The 22,914-nt window shown below is 52.5% G+C and overlaps 1 protein-coding gene across 2 annotated transcripts in view; it reads left to right on the forward strand.

Moving 5' to 3' along the window:
- Positions 1-12,535, forward strand: part of PPP2R2C (protein phosphatase 2 regulatory subunit Bgamma) — a 161,667-nt gene extending 149,132 nt beyond the window's left edge. For both annotated transcript variants that reach the window (XM_043448360.1, XM_043448361.1), the window contains exon 9: positions 9,754-12,535. In XM_043448360.1, coding sequence (XP_043304295.1) covers positions 9,754-10,045 — 292 coding nt within the window. In that variant the 3' untranslated portion in view covers positions 10,046-12,535. The remainder of the gene's footprint in view (positions 1-9,753) is intronic.
- The last annotated feature ends 10,379 nt before the right edge of the window (positions 12,536-22,914 follow it).

Consider the following 22,914-nt stretch of genomic DNA (forward strand, 5'->3'; position numbering starts at 1 on the left):
TCTGATTGGCTTTGTTGGGGTCACATGCTCACTTTTGCACCCATTCAGCATGGACAGGATCTGTTGCATGCCACAGTTGGCCAGAAGGGGGCCATGATTGACAGACTCTCCAGTCCCACAGGGATGGGGCAGGAGTCTTTCCCAGTGGAAAGAAGAGAGGCCGAAGACCAGGGCAGCCAAGGCTGTGATCCTCAGGTGCAGACGAGGAAAACGAGACTGGCAGAGGTGAAGCAACTTGCTTAGGTGCAAGCCAGGGTAGGGACTCCCCCTTTCCCTGTTAAAAGAAACTTCTGAGGGTGTTAGAGCACGCCTAATAATGGGAGTGATGGGTCAGTCTGACCTGGCGTGGTTTGCAGGATGCTGGGACCTGGTGGTCCGAGGTGGAAGAGACCCCTCCCTCTGCCGGTGTTTGGGGGTCTCCATCCTCCCCAGGGGTGTCCTCTGGATCCCGCACCTGAATGGAAGGAGGATTAGCAGCGGTGTGGCTTGCAAATGACTTTAATGATCTCGCTCTCCCTTCCCTGGTGGCTCAGGAGAAGGGTGGGTGTGATATGACAGTACCCACTGGGTTCCATGAACTGCTCCCTGGAGAACCAGGGGCCTGACTTCTCCCTTCTCTTTCCCCTGCAGGCACAGAGGGAAGGGTAAGGCCCCCAGCCCAGCCCCTCAACAGGCAGCACCCTTCTCTGGGAATCTGTCACCCACTCCCTCCTTCTGCTTCCATAGTCTTGGGCTCCTAGTCAGACAGGTGGGCCACAGGGATGGTTAGAATCCGTAAATGTTGTTCATTGTTCCACCACTAAGTCATGTCCAACTCTTTGTGACTCCATGGATGGCAGCATGCCAGGCTTCCCTGTCCTTCACTATCTCCTGGAGTTTGTTCAAACTCATGTCCTTTGAGTCGGTGACGCCATCCAACCATCTCATCCTCTGTGACTTCAACATCAGTCCTTCCAATGAATATTCAGGGTTGATTTCCTTAAGGTTTGACTGGTTTGATCTCCTTGCTGCCCAAGGGACTCTCAAGAGTCTTCTCTAGCACCATAAATACCTGTTGGCATTTAACACATAAGAGGAGGTGGAATTTACTGAGCCCAGCACTGTTCTAAGCGTTTTAGCATATTATCTAGTCCATTCTTGGGGCTATTCTCACCAGGGGCTGGGGTCCCTCGTCACTCCGTCTTACAGATGGGAAACCGCACGGGCCAGCCCTGTGACCCCGCCTGCAGAGCCCTACCCCAGTGCTCACCAGCTGGAGCTGTGACAGGGCATCTGGCGGGGTCCCAGGCAGGCCCCCTCTTGTCTGCTGAGCCAGACAGGCCTGGTGGGATTGCTGCCCTGGGTCTGGAGGTCAAAGTCCATCCTGGGTGGTGACCCCTAGGCCTGAGGATTCTCTCTGCAGGGGTGTGTTAGAAAACGCCACGGGAGGAAAAAAGCCACCTCTAAGGATCGGTGGTAAAGGCCTTTATTGAGCGGTCGCTCTCGGGCAGAACTCCCGGGGGCGGGTGAGTGAGGAAACAAAGGGAGTCTGCGAGGTATGAGGGGTGGGGAGGGGATTTATAGCCAGGGCCGGCGTCCAAGCCAGGTCTTTTCATATAAGGAAGAAAGCGCGGGCTACAGCGGCGGTCAGTGTCCGAGGGCTCCCGGTCGGTACCTGATTGGACCAGGTTGCAGGGGGTCAGTCCCCGGAAGTTTAGCCAGCCTCCAGAATTTGCCTTGTGGCACTTTCCTGGGGCATGCCCCGACCTTTCATCCCGGCCTTTTTGTTATAGGACAAGGGGTGCCGGTTCTCTCTGGCTATTTCCTGCTGAACGGGGGCGACGAGGGGTAGGGGCCAGCCAGGACGAAAGGTCAGCTTATGCAGGATTGTGAAGTGGGTCTATGTCTTCTTGACTGAGTCGAGTGTAAGCTGTTAGGAGCATGGCCCGTCCGGTCGCAGCCTGCACTATTTCTTGGACCCATTGAGTCCGGTCCGGAGGGGGCTTTCTTGGAGCTGTCTGCACCTCTGTTCCAGGCCTGACGATTGGGGCCGATAGGGGATGTGGAGATGCCAGTCAATGTCCAGGGCCGTAGCCACCTGCTGGGAGATCTGTGAGAGTATATATATATATATATATATATATATTTTTAAGAGAGGAGTAGGGCAGGAGGGGATTACCAGAAAGGAGTGGGTAAATAGGCAGGAATCTAATTGACAGGGTGGTGGTTGGGTTTGGAGCGGACATGAGGGTTGGCCGTCAATGCCCATAACCGAAACCTGGGAAGGACGTAAAGTGTCCCCAAAAGAGGGAAGGACCGAATAGGTAGCCCTCGCATTAACCAGACTTACCCGTTACCTGGAGCGTTACCCTGGGCTTGGCTTGGGTTATCGGGGTTCCCGAGTCTGGGCGACATCAGCCATCGTCTAAGCTCAGCAGCTCGAAGGCCGGAGGAGGGCAGGAGGTCTCTCTGGGGCGCTCTGGTCCCCGGCCCCTAGAGGTCAGGGCCCGAGAGGCCTGGGGACAGTCACTAGCCCAGTGTCCTCACTGTCTGCACAACGGGCACGGCTTGGAAGGAGGCCGCGGATTGGGGCACATCTTGGCCCAGTGTCCTTCTTGGCCGCACTTGAAGCAGGCCCCCGGAGGGGGGTTTTGGGACCCCGAGCCTGCCGCCAGCCGCAGGGCCGCTACCAAGGCCTGGGTTTGTTGGTTTAGGAGGCTTGCCTGAAATTCGGCCTCTTGCTTGAGCCTTGCCCTTTGGCTGGCCTCAGCAGTTTCTTCACGGGCGTTGTAAACCTTAAAGGCCATTTTTACCAGGTCTCGAATAGGGGTCTGAGGGCCATCCTTGGCCTTGGCCAGTTTTTTTCGGATGTCAGGTGTGGATTGGGAGATAAAACGATTGGCCAAGGTAGCTATCCCAATGGGGGACTCGGGACAGTCTGGTGTATTGAACAAGGGCCTCAGTCAGCCGATTAAGAAACATGGCTGGGTTTTTGTCAGGCCCCTGAGTCACCTCATCTAGTTTGAGGAGGTTTACTACCTTATGAGAGGACGTTTCCATCCCATCGAGGATACACTCTATCATATAGCGTACCTGCAGCTGGCTGCCACCCCCTTCTTGGTAGTTCCAATCAAGGTCGGTGTCAGGAACTGCCTGAGCTCCTGGGGGACGCTCGGGGGAGGGGTTGGCACTGTGTCGCTGATCGGCCTTAGCCCTGGCTGCCGTCCAAATGGCCTGCCTCTCTTCGGGGGTGGTGGTAGATCCCAGGATGACATATATGTCCTGCCATGTTAAGGCATAGGCGCGGGTCAGACCAGTAAACTGCTTAATGTACTGAGTGGGGTTGGAGGAAAAGGATCCCAGCTTGGCCTCAATCTGTGCTAAGTCTTGGAGAGAGAAGGGGACGTGGACCTGGGTTAGACCCTCAGCTCCGGCTACTTGTCGCAGGGGGAGTAGCGGGGCTGGGGGAGGGGGAGGGGAGGCTCCTGGAGGGTTGCTATGGGAGCGAGTGTGGGAGCTAACCAGAGAAGAGGAGGGAGTGACGGGAGAAAGGGGAGGATACAAGATAGGGTTAAGGGCCGGAGGATCTGGGGCCGGCGGTGAAGCCTCGGGCGGGAACAGGAACAAAAGAGGCCGGAGTAGGGTTAGAGGGGAAGGGGTTAGGAGGGGCCGGAGAGGAGGGGGAGGAGTTAGGAACCGGAGAGGAAGGGGTGGGGCGAGAGCGCAATGCCCAAAAGGCCTGAACATAGGGGACCTCAGACCATTTTCCCATTCTCCGGCAGTAATTATCTAAATCAAGGAGGACGTCAAAGTCTAGTGTCTGTGTGGCTGGCCATTGTGAGCCATTATCTAGGGAATACTGAGGCCAGGCCTGTGAACACAGAAAAGTGAGCTGCTTGGGGCGGATATCTCCCTTTAGTCTTAGAGTCCGCAGGTTAGCCAGCAGGCACTCTAAGGGGGTGGAGTATTGGGGATCGGGTTTGGAGGCTGTCGATCCCATGGCGACCACGGGGCGTGGAGGCAACCCCCGCTGTCCGAACGTCTTTGGATGAGTCAAGGGGAGCCGGAGGTCCGTGTAGTCGCGGGGAACGTCTTCCTCACGACCGCAGGGACCTGGAAAGGGCGAAGCCGGAGGTCTACTCAGCCGCTGGGGACGTCTCTCCACCAGCTGGTGACAGGGAGGGCCCAGTAAGTGCGCACCCATTATGGGGCCCTAGGAGGTGGTCGCCAGGGAGTGCAGGCCCCAAAGCTGAAGGGACTTACTCCATATCCTGCCATCCGGGGGGTTGGTCAGCCGCCTGGGTCCGAGGCTTCCACAGCGGTGGAGCTCGAGGGGCCTCAACGGCGAGTGCTGGGGGCCCTCATCTTGAGCCCCACGTTGGGCGCCAGATGTTAGAAAACACCGCGGGAGGAAAAAAGCCGCCTCTAAGGACCGGTGGTAAAGGCCTTTATTGAGCGGTCGCTCTCGGGCAGAACTCCCGGGGACGGGTGAGTGAGGAGACAAAGGGAGTCTGCGAGGTTTGAGGGGTGGGGAGGGGTTTTATAGCCAGGGCCGGCGTCCAGGCCAGGTCTTTTCATATAAGAAAGAAAGCACGGGCTACAGCGGTGGTCAGTGTCCGAGGGCTCCCAGTCGGTACCTGATTGGACCAGGCTGCAGGGGGTCGGTCCCCAGAAGTTTAGCCAGCCTCCGGAATTTGCCTTGCGGCACTTTCCCGGGGCATGCCCCGACCTTTCAGGGTGCACATGCATACACACACACACACACACACACACACACACACACACACACACACACACATTGGTACCTCACCCACCTCGCCCTCTCTCCTCCCTTCCTCTGCCTCCTCCTTGCTCACCTTGCTCACCTGGCAGCAGGCGCTGCCTGGGAGGGGGTCCAGGCCTCTCCCCGGCCCTGCAAGCCCTCCTGGCCGTGCTCACTGCCCTGCTGGCTGTCCTGCACATGGAGACTCTGGCCCGCTTCCACATACCCACAGGGTACCCGGGTCTCTGCCACCCCGCTCCCCTGCCCACCTCTCCTCATTCACAGCCCTGCTGTGTCTGAGAGGCAGGAAGAAGGGGCAACGGAGGGTGCAACCTGGGCAGTGGTCCCCTGTGTCATCTCCCAAGCTCTGTGGGGTCGCCCCTGAGAGTCTGCTTGTGGTGTCCAGGGTCAACCTGTCCATGCACCCCCCTGTTCCCCCACCCCATCCCCTGGCCTTGGGATGCTTGGGCGCTGGGTGGTAGGATGGCCCCTCTGCTGACTTCACTCCACCCTCCTCCAGCCTGTCCTCCAGCCTGAACACAGGCGCCCCACGGCTGGCAGAGCTGCTGGTTAAGGGGTAGGCACTGCGGTGATGAATGCATTCCAGCGGCAGAGGATGAGCTGGTTAGATGGCACCACTGACGCAATGGACAGGAATCTAAACAAATTGCAGAAGATAGTGGAGGACAGAGGAGCCTGTTGGGCTACAGTCCACGGTGTCATAGAGAGTCAGAAAAAACTTAGCAACTTGAATAGCAACAACACTCGGTGATGACCGGGCCAAGGGTCACATGCCTGGACCCCAAGGGGCAGCCGCTGGCACACCCAGCATCCCTAGGTCAGCCCCAGAGACCCAGACTTGGGCTTCAGTGACTTTTAGGTGCCAGATCCTCTCTGCTTTGCGAGCGTCTTCAGGCTCAGCCCTCTCCCTGTCCCACACTGGGGGAGTCACACTGTCGGGAATCCTCATGGGTCATAACTTAGGTGACATAGGAGTCCACCCAGTCTTCGGGGTGAGCTGACATCAGGGGAGAGAAGAGGGGCCACTTTGGGAAGGAGAGCACCGAGGGCACCCTCTCCACCAACCAGCCGGCAGCCAGCGGGCCAGGAAGGGGCGGGTTCCTCACGCCCACCAGCGACTTGTCATTTCATTGTCTCAACAACACTCAGATCTATCCACACCAATTAAGATTTTAAAACAGAAAAGAATAGAGTCAGAAAGTACATTAGAATTCTCCACCCACCCTCCCTTCACCTCCAGGGATTAGACGAGTCTCTTAGAAAGGAGAACCATTTGACTGCCAGCCCCACCCTACCCCATCGCTCCCCCACATAGTGTCAGAAAAGCCGCTCCACTCACCCCCGGTCTGTCCCCTATCCGTGTGGGGTGGGGGGTGGAGGGGGACCGGGCAGAGCATTTCATGCCTCTCTAAGACTTCAGTTCAGTTCAGTTGCTCAGTTGTGTCCAACTCTTTGGGACCCCATGGACTGCAGCACGGCAGGCTTCCCTGTCCATCACCAACTCCCAGAGTTTACTCAGGGTTCATATCCATTGAGTCGGTGATGGCATCCAACCATCTCATCCTGTGTCATCCCCTTCTCCTCCCACCTTCAATCTTTCTCAGAATCAGGATCTTTTCCAATGAGTCAGTTCTTCGCATCGGGTGGCCAAAGTATTGGAGTTTCAGCTTCAGCATCAGTCCTTCCAATGAACACCCAGGACTGAATTTCCTTTAGGATGGACTGGTTGGATCTCCTTGCAGTCCAAGGGACTCTCAAGAGTCTTCTCCAACACCACAGTTCAAAAGCATCAATTCTTCAGCGCTCAGCTTTCTTTATGGTCCAATGTATGGAGTCATCCATACATGACTCCTAGAAAAACCAGAACTTTGACTAGACGGACCTTTGTTGGCAAAGTAATGTCTCTGCTTTTTAATGCTGTCTAGGTTGGTCATAACTTTTCTTCCAAGTGTGGCCGTAACTGTGAGTGACCCTTCCATGCCATTCGCTTATTCATTTGGTCAGTCATTTGTTCATTCATTCATTCATTCGGCAGATACTCAGTGCACTAACACCTATGAGGGGCTAACACCTTCTGAACCTGCGGGTCTGGCCGTGACTAAGAGAAGCTTCTGGTCCTTCAGTCCATTTGGTTTACAAAGCATTTACTGCGTCCTTAATCTTCATGGGTTGGGAGCGGGGGGCGGTGCGTTTCCTCTGCTTGGTCAGCTCCTGTTGGCTGTTGCTGGGGGTTGTCTTTCCTTCAAGGACCACTTACCCCTAGGAGGGCCAAGCCAGGCCCTGGGGACTCAAACAAGACACATGTGTCCCAGGGGCCCCCGCCTGGTGTGGAGACAGATGCTTGCCTGTGGATGATTGATTAGTGTTTCGAGGTGAGCCCAGAGGTGTCCTCCACCCCACCCCCAACTCCTCCAGCTCCTGTCTCCACCCTCCTTCTCCTAAGAGACTGTGCCTGGATGTTGACCCCGTGGGGCATCCACAGGCCTGTGTGCCCACTGGCCTCTGGCTGGGTTTAACCATGGGGGACAGTAGAAGGAGACTGAGGGTGATGAGAGAGGCCGGATTGTTTATCCCCCTGTTCCCTGTCATCTTGGCTAACCGTGTCCCTCAGGGCACAGCTTCTTTCAGAGGACAGCCCCCTTCACACAGATTTCTGTGTCTCTGGTTCTTTCTCTCTCTCTTTCCTGTGACTCCTCCCTCCCCTCATGTCTCAGGCCCGGTGTGGGGGGGGCGGGTTTCAAAACCGACAAATGTACCAGTCCCCAGGCACAGCACTTTCCCTTAGAACCTTCCAGAACATGTGTGAACAGTCCTTTTATGGAGCTCCTCTCCAACCACCCTGTTGGCATGTGCCCTCTGCCCCCCACTGGGGCCTTAGCAAGCCTAGCCTCCCTTCTGCCTGGATGCCCCCCAGAACAGCCTTGGAAGAGCCACTTTATGCAAGGGGTGTTCCATCCTTACGGCCCCCAAACACCCACCCACCCATTTCTGAACCACCCATCTCTGAGAGAGTTTGGGTGTCAAGAGAAGGTGGCGCCAATCACTAACACTGCAGTTGTGACTCTGGCAGAAGGTCATGGGTGCACGGCGTCTCCAGGAAACACACAGCCTGGGCAGAGAGCCACTCGCGGGCTGGAACCAAAAGAGAGCTCCTGGCCCAGACTCGCCAGGCCCCAAGCCCAGGAAAATGTCCTTTCTGTGAAGGATCAGAGCTCAGAGGGGCAGCTTGATCAGTGAGAAAGGAGACACAGTGCTGTGTTCTCGCTCGGGGAGACAGATGTCCCCCTCCCCTCTGCCCTCTGCCAGGGGGACCCCTCTCCCTGAGAAGCGTTAGTGACCAGGCAGGGGCCTCCCGCCCCAACCCACATCCAGGCCACCCCCACCCAGCAGGACCGACATAAGAGATGGTCCACAGGTGAGTTCAGTTCAGTCGCTCAGTCGTGTCCGACTCTTTGCGACCCCATGAATCGCAGCACACCAGGCCTCCCTGTCCATCACCAACTCTCGGAGTTTACCCAAACTCATGTCCATTGAGTCGGTGATGCCATCCAACCATCTCATCCTCTGTCATTCCCTTCTTCTCCTGCCCTTAATCTTTCCCAGCATCAGGGTCTTTTGAAATGAATCAGCTCTTCGCATGAGGTGGCCAAAGTATTGGAGCTTCAGCTTCAGCATCAGTGCTTCCAATGAACACCCAGGACTGATCTCCCTTAGGATGGACTGGTTGGATCTCCTTGCAGTCCAAGGGACTCTCAAGAGTCTTCTCCAACACCACAGTTCAAAAGCATCAATTCTTCAGCCCTCAGCTTTCTTTATAGTCCAACTCTCACATCCATACATGACCTCTGGAAAAACCACAGCCTTGGCGAGGTGACTTGTAATCACAACTTGTCCGTTCTCAGGTGGGCCCCGGGGAGGTGGGCTTCCCCAGGTCTCCCATAAAGATGCTACAGGCCGGGGCCTCAGCTCCCACACTCTCCTGGTTCACCCAGGTGGACCCCTGCCCTCGTGCGTCTCCTCCACATGGGATTATTCCTATAGCTGGGGTTATACTGAAGCCATAGCTCACGTGCGTAACCCTTGTAAACTCAGGGGTCCTTGTGGCTCCTCTGGGAGCAATGACACCATCGGGAAGCACAGTTCATCTCCAAAAGGGAGGAGGGGTTCCAATCGACCCACATCTCTCCTGAAGAACACTGAAGGGGATCACTTCCGAGCCCTCAGTATTGCTTTCTGGAACGTTCCCACCTCCCCAGTGACTTCCTACCCCCAGATGCTCCAAATCTTTAACCCCCTTCTTTCTCCAGGCCCAGATCCATGTAGCTGCTATTCTTGCTCTCCCAGCTCTTACTGTGTAAATTAACATCCTTTCTCTGATTCAACAGGAATCCCTTCTCCTTAGGAGAGGTGGGGGAGAAGAGGTGGGCAGTGGATAGACAAATGGAGAATACGCTTTAGCTGGATATGGTGGGAGGAGGTCTGTGAACACCTGCACATGGATGGTGTGCAGAGTGATCATTTAGTCACTCAACTACTCAGACTGCAGGAGGGTCCTAGGTTTCTACCAGAAGGATATGTCTGGCTGATTCGGGGGGACCTGCACTTGGTCGGTGCTGAGTTTATAGCCCCGTGTCTCCTGTGTTTGTTTGCCTTTGCCCTCCTTCTGCTGTTGCCTAATCTCATTGAAAGTCTAGGGCTCTCTCGCCTGGGATACAGGGCAAAGTACAAGGGAATGTTTTTATGATGCTTGGCGCAGAGCCTTCAACGGTCTCGGCTCCTGGCTCTAAGTCTGTATGCTGATGCAGACGAGACATGAGGGGGGAGATATGAGACCCCCCCGAGAGAAGGTGGGAGGAGGCAGGCCTGTCCCCCGTCTGCTCCCAAAGGGTCCCCATTCCTGGGGTGACGGCTCTGCAGCCCCGGGAAGCAGCGACAGGTTTCGTTCCTCCTCCGGGGCCCCGCCTGACGCCTGCCTCTCCTTCTCCCGCCAGCGTCATCATGACCGGAGCCTACAACAACTTCTTCCGCATGTTTGACCGGAACACCAAGCGGGATGTGACCCTGGAGGCGTCGCGGGAGAGCAGCAAGCCCCGGGCGGTGCTCAAGCCGCGGCGTGTGTGCGTGGGCGGCAAGCGGCGACGGGACGACATCAGCGTGGACAGCCTGGACTTCACTAAGAAGATCCTGCACACGGCCTGGCACCCGGCCGAGAACATCATCGCCATCGCGGCCACCAACAACCTGTACATCTTCCAGGACAAGGTGAACTCCGATATGCACTAGGTAACCGCGGCGGCCGCGCGCCGGAGCGGCCACCGGCGGGGGCGGTGCCGGGGCCGGGTCCCTCCAAGCATCCCAGGACCGGACCCGGCGGATGATTTCTGCTGGAACGCAGGACAAAGAAGGAGTCACAGTAAACCGACGGGATCGTCGGCCTGGAAGTTCACTTCTTGCATCCTGTACTTTAATCGCGTGCAGTCTTTCCCACCTTCTTAGGATGTTTTCCGTCTGCGCGTTCATTTTTCACGCCAGCGGTTTCCTTTCTTGGGGGCCTCCGGGGCCCCGGAGCGGTGTGTCTCGCGCGCCTCACTGGCCCAAGTTCAGGGCTCCGGGGACAGATAACGAAGCTCACACAAGCCAGCCAGGGATTCTTTAGATGCTAAATGGAGCAGTTGCCACTGTCACAGAGCCGAGGGTCTCACCTTTTTGCATTTTGGATGGTGAATTCATGCTGAGAATTTGCCAGTTCCTCTTTTAGGTTATTTTAATGTCTTTCAAAATATCCCAGGTCCCTTAGAGTTTCTCGAGAGGAAAGGGAGTGGAATCCACCTACAGTGCGTACCTGTTTTCTCCACCCCTTAACCACCCTTCTCAGAGCATTTGCCCAGTGCTAGGCGTGGTGCGGGCCCTCCAGGCCCGCGGGTGTAACCCCTGTGGCTTCTGTGCCCGCTCTCCTGTCATTCTGCAGCCGTCCTCGGCATCTCCTGGGAACTCGTCCTGGCTCCCTCCATGATCTTCCCAAATCTTCATCGTGACCCTGAGAAGTGGGGGCCCATTCATTTCCTCCATACATGCCAACTCCACACTGAGTGCCAGGCTCCATGCCAGGGATTAAAGGTGAATAACTTGTCATTCCCCACTCTGCACTTGGGAAAACTGAGGCCCCAAGCCTGCATCAACCAAGGAGGGGCCAGGAATTCCATCCAGGCCTTCCCACAAGACCCTTTCCATCCAACCACGTTGGTGGCTCATGTTAAAGCAACATTCCAGCCTGGAAGGTTCTGGAAACATCTCTCCATCTTGTGAAGCAGGACAGAGCAGGTAGGACGATGATGAAGGTCGGGGAGAACTGAGACGCAGAAAGGAGAAGACCCCCCTCCCTGGGTCTCCTCGCCTGTTTGGTGATAAGGAACTCTGCCCTCTCTCCACCCCAGATGTGGACCCCAGCTCCTTTTCCAGATGCACTGAACTGTCTCCAAAAGAAAATTGCATGTTATGACCATTTTAAGATACCTTTTCTTTTCTGACCCCTCGCCGGCCAGTGAGAATGCGGCGTTTCCAAGACGATTTCCTCCTGCTTTGTCAGGATCGGTTTGGTCCACCCGCTGACCACGCCAACTTGTCTTTGCCCTTGGAACTCCCAGCGGAACTACGTGGCTTGCTTGCATTTTGATTCAGAAAGCAGAGTGCAGAGGCCTGACTGAACCTTTTTTTTTTTTTTAACAAGATGTAACCTAACCCAGGAAATAGACCCAACTCAAGATTTTTCTCAGCGGATAATGGTCTACTTTTGTGTGTGTTAAAGCACAGAACGCATGTGCACTCACTTCCAGCCATACAATAATACACAAGGAAATGGGTCCATTGATTTTTTTTTTAATCAACATGAATGAAGAATGTTTGTTTATATATCACTGTAAAATCCAGGTGACCTGGATAGTATTATATGTACATATCTATTCTAATTAAAATTAACAATCACAGGATTGGATTCCTTCTTTCCCTTTGTAAAGAGGTTCAAGAATGTGATAAATTGTATAGAAATCTTGCTGAAGCCAAAATCCAGCTCTGAGGGCCTTATACAATTATTCGGATATTTGGCGCGATCATTTCCTTTTGTGATTCAGATGCTGAGAGGCAATTTGCATTTGCAGATGGAGGTTACTGATCAGATCACAGATTTAACAAGGACCATTTCTACAAAGTACAAAGCTTACACTGCATTCAAAAGGAGGTCTTAATACAGTTCCTGGTTCCTTACTCTGTTTTAAACTGTGGACAGCAAACCGAAAAGGGAGAAGAAAGGAAAAGATCTTCTCAGAAGAAAAAGCATGTCTTTGGATCCCTGGAAGATAATGATGTCCAAAGCGTAATGAATAAAAGCATTGTGAATAAAAATGTGTGTTGAAAAATGATGTTGACAAGGGAAGAGGTAAAACTAGACATGGCAGAAGGGCCAGCAACATAGTCACAAACTTTGCTTCCTTCCTGTTTAAATTTCCTGCTCTTTTTGAATGTACGAATGTTCACATAGTCATTGTGAAGTTGTTGGGTTGTTTTCGTTTTCATTTTCAATACTCTCTGAGGACTGATTGCTCGGTGGCTTCGGATACGTGGTGGTAGATTAGACAGGCCTGACCATTTTGGACTCTGTAACTCATAGGTGCATTCTTGTTTTCTTGGGTGTCTCACAAACTATCCAACTGTTGAATAAAATTATAAATATGTTAATACCAGCTTTTTCCAATAAAATAACAAATGTTACATCGAAAATGAGGCTCAGGATGCTGTTTGTTTTTTTAATGGGTCATGGGTCCCATCAAGAGGCACATGGCAGGTGGGGACACACGTGGAAAGCGGGATTCACCTCCAGGCTTTCCTGCCTCCAGCTCCCAATGCAGCTTTTAACCTTTTCAGCTCTGATTTCATCACCAAGGAAATGGAGCTAATAATAATACCAACCTTGTGGTTTGGGGGTTGTGGGGGGAAGGGCGAGATTAAATTGGACAACGGCCTGCAAATCACAGTGCCGGGCACATAAGCACTCAGTAAATGGCAGTTGTTTTATTTTGTTTTGTTTTGTTATGTTTTGGAGCAAGTTAGCATAGCCTACCATGATTTCCAAATATTCTGATTCTCCCATGATCATTTCTAACCCTCACATCCAACTTGAGATTATGGCACAGTTGAGGAAATTGGGGTTCAGAGAAGTTAGGAAACTGGCTTAGAATCACACAGCCAGGAGATGCTGGAGCCAAATTTCTCATTTGGTCCAGCTAACTCCTAATATAGTGCTCACCCAGCGGTATCACTACACACATGCCTCCGTGTCCCAAGGAACAAGAGCTGGGAGAAGCCAGCCTGTAGGGCATCTGAATTAGTTCTGCAGAGAGGCCAGCCTTGCCTGCTGCGATGGCTGAGATAAGCCAGAGGATGTGTGGCAAAGCCCTTCACATCCCGAGTGGTTTCTCTGCACTCCTTCTGGGAGCCCAGGCCTCACCTCTTTACTTTCAAGAGGAAGTTTTAACTTCAGGCCCAGCAGGAGGAAGTCAGCAGCTTCCCTAGTGGGTCTGCTGACAGGACTTTGATTGACTTATTTCTCCATCAACCTCTCCACTCCAGGACAGAGGAGAAAGGAGGAAAACCCACTTCCGGGATGTGTAACTTTGGACACGGGGCTAACCTCTCTGAAGCCCGTGTGTAAATAGAAGGTGTGTGTGTGTGTGTGTGTGTGTGTGTGTGTGTGTGTGTGTTAGTCACTCAGTCGTGTCTGACTCTTTGCAGCTCCACAGACTGTAGCCCACCAGGCTCCTCTGTCCATGGGATTTCCCAGGCAAGGATATTGGAGTGGGTTGTCATTTCCTCCTCCAGGGGAGCTTCCTGACCCACATTGCGGGCAGATTCTTTACCATCTGAGCCATGAGGGAAGATTAAAAATAGAGGGTGGTGCCATTTCTTCTTGAGGGAAAACCAATGGGGTAATTAAAAAATGCCTTGTTAAGCTCTGCGGCCCCACTGTATGGGGATTTTATACATAGTATCTCATTTAGGTTTCATGTATGCCTTTTGTGGCAGAAGGGGGAGTGCTATTGGTAAGCCCATTTTATATATGAAAAAAATAAGGTTTAGGGAGATTAAGATTTAACTTGTGCCAAAATTCATAGAACTTTAACATAAGTGGAGGAGCCTGGATTCAAACTCAGATGATGAAAGCACAGGTGGATGCCTAGATGATAGTGATGACACCCTGATCTCAGCCCCACCCAGCACTGACTTGAGCACCCCCTCTGGGACTTCACAGGTGTGATTAAGGTTATGGACCTGAGATGGGTGTTGTGGTCCGTGCGTGGGTTGCAAAAGAATTTCCAGACATGAGGCAGAATGAGAGGAGAAGAAAGTTTATTAGAATGGGAGACACAGAGGGCCAGCCCAAGGGAAAGCTGAACCGTTTCACAGGCTAGCAGCTAACATTTATAGCCTCAAGACAGAGGAAATTTCTCCTGGAATGGTGGCATTAGGTGATTGGTTAGGATGCTATAAGGTGGATAGTAGGGTGGGTATTTTACATAATATGGGGTCAGGGAACTGGCAGGTCTAGATCTGGAGGCTCATGGCAACAGTTGCTATGCAGCTTGGTCAGTTTCAGAGATTCTTATCCTGCGACCTTGGTACAGGGCTCCACAATGGGGAGTGTATCCTTGGTTATCCAGCAGAGACCAGTCTGTCCCAGGACTTCCAGAAAGCAGAGAACCTCTGTTGACTGTACTCACAGGGAGAGGCAGCAAGCAATGAGGACTTCCCTTTCCACTGATGGCTCTGAAGATGGAAGAAGGGGCCACAGGCCAAGGAACGTGAGTGGCCTCCAGAAGCCAGAAAAGGCAAGAAAATGGATTCTCCCCTAAAGCTTCCAGAAGGAGTACAGTCCTGCCAACGCCTGGATTTTAGCCCAGTGAGACTGTCGACTAAAAAATTTAGTCACAACCTGAGAGTTGACAGTTATGGTGGGAATGTTTAGGACTCCGAACCTGGAAGACAGCATCTCAATTATCTCTGAGAAAACTGCTCCAAGGAGGTAGGAGGGGAAATCAGGCTATATACAAGTTTGCAACAGGAGCAGGCAGTCTGAACATCAAAGATCAGGTATCGCGGAATTAAGCATTCTATGTATGCAGAGATGCACGGCTGTGTGGGTTCCCTGAATTCATTCTTTTCCTGTGCACCTCAGCTCCCTGGGGCCAATCCTGCTTTCTTGTTCACCTTAAGGAGTGGCAAGTGGCTGCTTCTTGCATTTCCCTAGCTCCTCAGCCATCACCGTTGGGGAGGAGCAGCATCCGTTGGACTGCAGTTTTGGGAGCCCTCATTCATATTTGGAGGCCAGTGATCGCGGATGGCTCTGAAATTTCTTATTTATTCCTATGGCAGGAGACATTTTCATTTCACAAGACCACGTGGGACTTCTGAGCCCCCAGCTGTAGGAGAAGACGTGTGCTGTTTTAAACCACTCAGTTTGTGGCCCTGTGCCACAGTGACCCTGGGAAACGAACGCACTCAGGTACCTTCATTCTGATCTCACAGTCAACCTTTTCAGCAGATTCCTGCCCACTTTCACAGATGAGGATCCCAGAAAGATCCAAACCCCTGCCTAAACCCCAGCAGTAAAGGTGGGACCAGCCTCCACCTTGCCTTTCTTGAGGGCAGCCAGGGTGGAGGGCCCTGCCAAGGTGCTCTGGGCAATACTTGGGGGCTGGCAACCAGATGGTGGCAGAGAGGGGTGAGTGGGGCTCCTAGAAGGCCAGGGACCAGTGGGGAGCTGCACGTGTGGATGGGTCCCCTCCTCCAAGCCAGGCGCTGGGCTGAGCTATGGGCAGGTCACAGGTGAGCAATCCAGTTCAGTTCAGTTCAGTTCAATCACTCAGTCGTGTCCGACTCTTTGTGACCCCATGGACTACAGCATGCCAGGCTTCCCTGTCCATCACCAACTCCCAGAGCTTACCCAAACTCATGTCCATTGAGTCGGTGATGCCATCTAATCATCTCATCCTCTGTCGCCCCCTTCTCTTCCCACCTTCAATCTTTCCCAGGATCAGGGTTTTTTCAAATGAGTCAGCTCTTCGCACCAGGTGGCCAAAGTATTGGAGTTTCAGCTTCAGCATCAGTCCTTCCAGTGAACATCCAGAACTGATCTCCTTTAGGATGGACTGGTTGGATCTCCTTGCAGTCAAAGGGACTCTCAAGAGTCTTCTCCAACACCACAGTTCAAAAACATCAATTCTTCAGTGCTCAGCTTTCTTTATAGTCCAACTCTCACATCCATACATGACCACTGGAAAAACCATAGCTTTGACTAGACGGACCTTTGTTGGCAAAGCAATGTCTCTGCTTTTTAATATACTCTCTAGGTTGGTCATAACTTTTCTTCAAAGGTGCATGGAATAAGGCCTAAACTCTGTTGCCCTCCCCAATCTCTCCCAACTACAGACCAGCCTCTGCTCAGATGAAAGCCTAGCTGTTGCCCCATCTTCCCTGAGCCCTGAAGGCTCTGAGGCTCCTGACACCCACTGGTCACTTTTGAGGCTTGACCTGGAATGCGGGCCTCTAGTGATCTGCCCAGCTGCCCCATCAGCTTTATTACCCAGCACAGGTCAGGTCATTAGTCATTATTGTATTAACAGCGGATACTTCTGAGCTGTGGGCTGCTCTAGGCACTGTGCTGAGAGCATCGCATGCATCATTTCATTTCATTAACAGCTCACCATGAAGGAGGATGCTCATCTAACAGAGATGGAAACTGAGGCAGCAAGAGAGAAGGGGTGCCTCTCACAAGGCCACAAACCTGTGAGTGCTGGAGCCAGGATCTGACCCCAGGCAGCGTGTCTCCAAACACAGTCCTGGACTGAAGCACTTTGGGTCCTGAACCACTGAACCACTTTAGGTCCCCACAGGTGGTGTCTGAGGGATGTTTTCGGGCCACGATTCCTCCTTGTCCTCTGCCAGAAACGCCGCTTAGAATGGCAGGCTGGGTCAGGACCTGCAGAAGTTCAACCACTTGATGAAAACTTTAGCAAAGGCTTACCAGCTTGGAGAGGTGGTTTCCTAGCAACCGAGAAGCTTTCAGAGCTCCAGATAATTGCCCCAGTTGTGAGTGATTCATTTCAAACAGCCGTGTCCTTTTTAAAAAACAAAGCCCCATTGTCTCTACCTGGATGCTGTAAGATTTCCACATAGGGCCCACACAGTCAAGTGACATGATGGATTTCAAAGAACTGACATCCACAAAAGGCAGCAATATTGGAAGGGCAGAAGTGAAAATAAAAATGGAACGGAATCCATTAGCAAAATTAAGCAAAAAGACGTCCAAACATGCAAAATGGAAATGGATGTTTGGAGAAGTGACTTATTCATTTCACACACGTGTAATGCCTGTGAGAGGTGCAAATGACTGCATTATTTATAGATGTGCCAAACAAGAACTGACTTCACCATTTGTCTTTGCTTAATCGCTCATTTGTTCGTTCAGCGACGATTTTCTGGGCACCCACTCGGTGAGCAGCACAGAGGCTAAGTGGTTCAGGGTGGGGACACTGGTGTCCAGCTCAGGGATTCAAATCCTGGCCCTGATGGCAGCTCTGGATCTTGGGGACGTTACTTATCCTTGTCACACCTCAGTTTTCTCATCCGCAAAGCATGGAGAATCTTAGTGCCTATCTCATGGGGTAGTGCAGATTAAACAAGAAGATCCTTGCATAAGTGGTCAGCACAGAACCTAGACCCCTGAAAGCCTGTTTAAAGACATCATTGCTCTTCCCTCACACTGGGACCAAGCTTCTCGGAAGTCTTGCTAAACCCTGCAGCTCGGTCCCCTGGGGGAAATCAGGGTAGCATGTGTCCATGCTGAGAATGGAGACCTTGTGAGAAGGAGGGGAAGACAGCCTGTAGGAGGGAGGAGGGGCTGGGGGAGGCGGAGGTGGGGGAGGAAGAGGGGCTGCTGCAGGAGGCTGAGCAGGACCACAACACCCCCCAGGAGGATGGTCTGAGATCTGCATGCATCCCTGGGACCCCTGGCACTGCTGGCCAGAGCCTGCGTTCCCTGCAACCTGGGAGGGCAAGGCAACAGTGCAGCTCATCACCAGCACCAGCCGCTTTCCCTTCTACTGGTGATTGGGCTATGAACTGGTTTGGGAGAAATTTCTGTTCCCTCAAGTGTGCAGGCTGGGTGCAGTGTTGGCCCAGGTGTCTTGACCTGTTAAGTCATGGGGTCAGTGGATGACTCAAGCGAAGCCAACCCAATGTCTCCCCTGACTCTCAGACCAGGAGGAGAATGTTCTAGTTGCTCCCAGTAGCCAGAAATTAGGGACATGGCAGGGGAGGCTGGAAACAGGGCTGTTCTAAAGGTCCAGCTCAAGATCAGGGCTTCACTACTAGAGAAGAAGGGGACCTCCGAGAGATAAGGGAAAACGGGGTGATGCTGCTTCCTTCCAATGAAGAAGGAATTCACAGGGCCAGGACTCCATCTCAGGCCTATCTGTGCTGATCTTGCTCGGCTGCCTCTCCAGTGGACTCTGAACTCTCTGCCTAGTGCCTGTGGGAACAACAATGGAAGGATAAGACCCTCTCTGGACAAGGGAATCTTGAAGATCACATCCAGGTTACTCATTGCCTAAGAGGAAACATACCGTAATCACCCCTGTCTCCAGACAGGTCATAAACATTTTCCGTATCTATCAGGATGTAATCACAGGCTTATCGATTATTAAGTGGTTGGAATGTGACCACAAGCTTATTGATTATTAACTGTTTGGAACGTAACTGCAGGCTTATTGATTATTGACTGTTTGAACACATAACATGTGAATGATGGGGTTATTGTAGTTGTATTTACCCTACCTTTGTTTATGTAAGTCTCAAGGGAATTGGGGTGGTGGGTTTGGACACGTACACATGGGGTATAAAAGATTTTCACAAATGCTGGTCGGGGTCCTTGGCTAAGAGGAGACTCTGCCTTGGACCCGCCGGTGTAATAAACTGCACTCCACTATCTGCATTGTCCTTCTGAGTGAGTTTGTTTCCCAGAAAGCGTGGCTATAACACCAATGCTGGAACTGAGCAGAACCCTGCGGGCCCTACCAAGTGCTAAGGCCCCTCTGTGTCCCATGCCTCTTGTTCACAGAGATACTGAAGTCTCTCGGGCCTCCCTGGGTCACAGAAGAGCAGGCTCAAGCAGTCAAAGATTAGGACCCTACAGTCACAGAGTCAGTATCTGATGTACATTCCTGAGCCGTTTTACAGATGCTGTAGCTGCCAGCAGAGGGAACAGCATGATGACCAGGCTGCAGCCGTGACCTAAGACGTTCCATCCTGAGCAGCACTGAATCTCGGGCTAGAACAATTCCAAGAACTGGCCTCAAGAGAATGAGATGAACGCTATTGCTCATCATCTATATCTTTATGAGCATCAAAATAATTGTAGGTGCTTGTTCTGCTGTATATGTAAATGGGCAACTAAAACTGTCCTCAGAGAGATGCTTCAAACTCATGTTATCTTTCAGCTGAGACCTCGGCCCCCAATCTCAGCATGACGCGGTTACAGAAGACGGACCTTCATCCGTAATCCCCTAGAAATGAAATGATTATCTGATGGAGGGGGATTTGTAAGCAGCTCTTTACAGGAAACAGCCCTCAGCAGGAAACTCCTTTTCTCTTGTCACTTTAGCAAAGCTACATTGACACTAATTTTTTTTTTTTTGAGACTAATTTTTAAACCAGGCCACCGCCCCCCTCCCCACCATGGTCTACTCACCTAGGGCCCAAGCTCACCTTTCAGATCTTTTAATCACACAATACCTTGCCTAATGAGTTGGTTTCTTCTGTAGATCCAAAGGGTAGAAATAAAGAATAAGTAATTAACAGATGACCAGATCTCTTCCCTGGCTTCTCCTTCAGTGATCTCACAGACAAAGTGTGTGAACAAGATAGTATCTAAAGAAAGATCACAAGGACTCGACAAGGAAGAAGGGGGAGATGGTGATGACCCTACCCCTCTCCCATCTCAATGATTAACTAAGGTTACATCCCGTTTTATCTTTGAAAAACTTTCATGGCCAAGGAAAACATTTAGAGTTGATTTTCTGCGGATCCTGATGCTCATCTCCCCGAATTGTTGGCTTTCTGATTAAAAGCAGTGTTTTCCATTTCTACCAATATTTGCCGCTTGTGTTTTGATTTTTGAGCAGCAAGCAGCCAGACCTAAGTTCGATAGCAATGCTTGTGATCAAACAACTCGCAAAGAAGCCCTTGTTTTCAGTTCCAGTAGGACTTTTCAGCCAGAGTCGGCCAGTTCATTTCTGTGAGCGGCCAGCAAAGAGCCCTAATGATGGAAAAGACTGATGCCCACTCAGCGTGCCCGTTACAATGGGATCAGGGTCTGATTCTGCAGTGGTGGCAATGAGTCAACATCAAACATCCACACACCAGGGCAGAAAATGACTCGACAAAGGTACTGACCGTGAACGCGGCCCGGCAAGTCCCGAAGAGGACAGGAAACTCAGGAGAAGGGGCAGCTGGGGTGAGGGTCCAGCCTGAGGACAGGCAGACAGATGAGTCTGTGAGGAGAGGTCAAGACACCCCTGGGTGGAGGGGGTCGTACAGGGACCCAGCTTTAGCCGGAGCGCTGAGAACCTCTGAGAGTTTCTAGGTCCTGTGGGTGTCAATTACTTGCCTGGGTGGGGCCTTCAGACCCCATGGTGGGGACAGAGACCCTCAAGGAGGCCAAGCAGGGAGATGGGGAGTTTTAACAAAAACAAGACCCAAAAAACCCTCATTTTAGGGGATAACAGGCAGACAGCAGGACTCCGAGGGCCTCCGGGGGGCACCTCTAAGTGAGGGTGGAGTCCCAGAAGCCATGCCAAGGGCCTGTGGGTGCTGGTGCTGGGATCTGGGGAGTCGGACCGTACCACTGGCCCACATGCAAGTCCCTGTCACTCCTGCCTGGGGGTACTGGTCACCATCAAAGGGCCTCGCCTGTCCCCCCCAGAGCAGCATTCAAAGGGGATCTGGGGCAACAAGACACCACCTTGAGGGGGCAGAATCCCCAAGGGCAGAATGGGGGAGGCAGCCCAGAAGTGAAAAGAAAAGGAGGGTAAGTACCCAGGTCCAGGATTTAGGGAGAAGCACAGACTGGGCCAGTGTCCCTGGCCTGAGAAGGGTCCCAAGCCCAGGAGCCAGACCCCATCCATGGCTTCCCCTGTCCTCAAGCCCCGGCTTCAGGGGGTGGTCTGCAGCCCTGCGGTGGGGCTGGCGGGAAGCTCAGTGCTGGGACCAGGATTGCAGAGAGGCTGGGAGAGGCAGGGGTGAGACTGAGCAGAATATAAATGCTGGGCTTACCCCGGGGTAGGGCGATTTTAGGGTGTTTAGCTCTTAGGGTGTGGACAAGGGCTTCTACCTGGAAGCCGGATGGGAAGCAGCCAAGAAGGAAGGGGAGGTGGGACAGGGAGGAGCCTGAGGTCTCTGCTGGGTGTCGAGGAAAGGGCTCCTGCCCAGCAGGGATACACAGGGCAGCGCGTGGTGGGAAACCAGCGAGGGGGGCTGGGGCGAGGGGGGCTGGGGCGAGCCCTCTCCTCCCAGGACCCTGAAGAGCCATCCACGGCCCAGGGGCCCAGGGAGAGTGTTACCTCCTCGTAAGCCAGCCGGACTCACGATGCCGTGTGCCACCCTGGTCCAGGCTCACATGAGGAACAGGGAACCCAGGGAAAGGGTTTTGATCCAGGCTTGGGCCAGAGATTAGAGGGGGTAGAAGTCCCCCAAGAAAACTCGGCAAAGGAGGCCAACCAATGTGAAGAAGGGTATGGAATGGGGCCCTCAGACCTACCTAGAGATCTTTCCCACACTAATGGTGGAGAATTTTAGGTTCATATCCCGTTTTTTTTTTTTTTACATATTTTTTTAATGTGGGCTGTTTTTAAAGCTTTTGTTGAATTTGTTGCTTCTGCTTTATGTTTTGGGTGTTGTTTTTTTTTTTTTCTTTTGGCTGTGAGGCGCGTGGACTCTTAACTCCTGACCAGGGATAGAACCCCCACACCCCCTGCATTGGAAGGTAAAGTCGCAACCACTGGACCATCTGGGAAGTTCTTCACATCACTTTTAAGAAAGTGACATAAGCGAGTTCCCAAGGACACGTCAAAATACGAGGGGTTGGGTGCACAAATGGTAGATTGTGGGGCAACTTTTCATCCCAACATTTTATTATAAAAACATTAACTACATACCCTTTGAAGACTATCCTAATCTCTTCCTCTGCTACTTTCTAAAAGTAGCTACTGTGTATATTTTATTTTTTCATCCATCCACTTCATATATGATTTATAACCCCTTCTCCCCCTATCTGCAGTAAGGGTTTGAGGCCCCTGGGAATTTCCACCTGTTAAAGGCACTGTAGTCAGAACACCGAGCCTTTCTGTCCTCCGTGTAACAGGAGGACAGCCACTCTCCTCCTCCACCAGCACTGCCGAAGGCAATGGCACCCACTCCAGTACTCTTGCCTGGAAAATCCCATGGACGGAGGAGTCTGGTAGGCTGCAGTCCATGGGGTCGCTAAGAGTTGGACACGACTGGGCGACTTCACTTTCATTTTTCACCTTCATGCATTGGAGAAGGAAATGGCAGCCCACTCCAGTGTTCTTGCCTGGAGAATCCCAGGGATGGGGGCGCCTGGAGGGCTGCTGTCTATGGGGTCGCACAGAGTCGGACACGACTGAAGTGACTTAGCAGTAGCAGCAGTAGTCAGCTTCAACAACAGAAGAACTTCAAACTGCTCTTCACCAATTTGTTGAACAAATGAACACTCTTTTCTTTTCATGATGACTGAGCGGCATCGGTCCCTAGGTGGAGACCCAGCCAGCCAAAGTGCGCTCTCCCAGAGCTTCACAGAGAGGTTCATGTGCTCACAGCAGGCTGGTGTGGCTTCAACCCTGATACCCAGACGTGCAGATCGGGAATTGGGAGGTTAACGGATTCTGTTGTCCCACAGACACGTTCAGACGACAAAGGTCCTGCCTTATGGACGAACTTTGAAAATAGGTTAGCTTGGAGAAATTTGAGTTTTTTGCAGTTACATGAGATGATGATCAGGATACAAGGAATGAGAGAATTAAAAAAAA

The sequence above is a fragment of the Cervus canadensis genome, chromosome 26, assembly GCF_019320065.1.
Source record: "Cervus canadensis isolate Bull #8, Minnesota chromosome 26, ASM1932006v1, whole genome shotgun sequence".
NCBI classification, from domain to species: domain Eukaryota; kingdom Metazoa; phylum Chordata; class Mammalia; order Artiodactyla; family Cervidae; genus Cervus; species Cervus canadensis.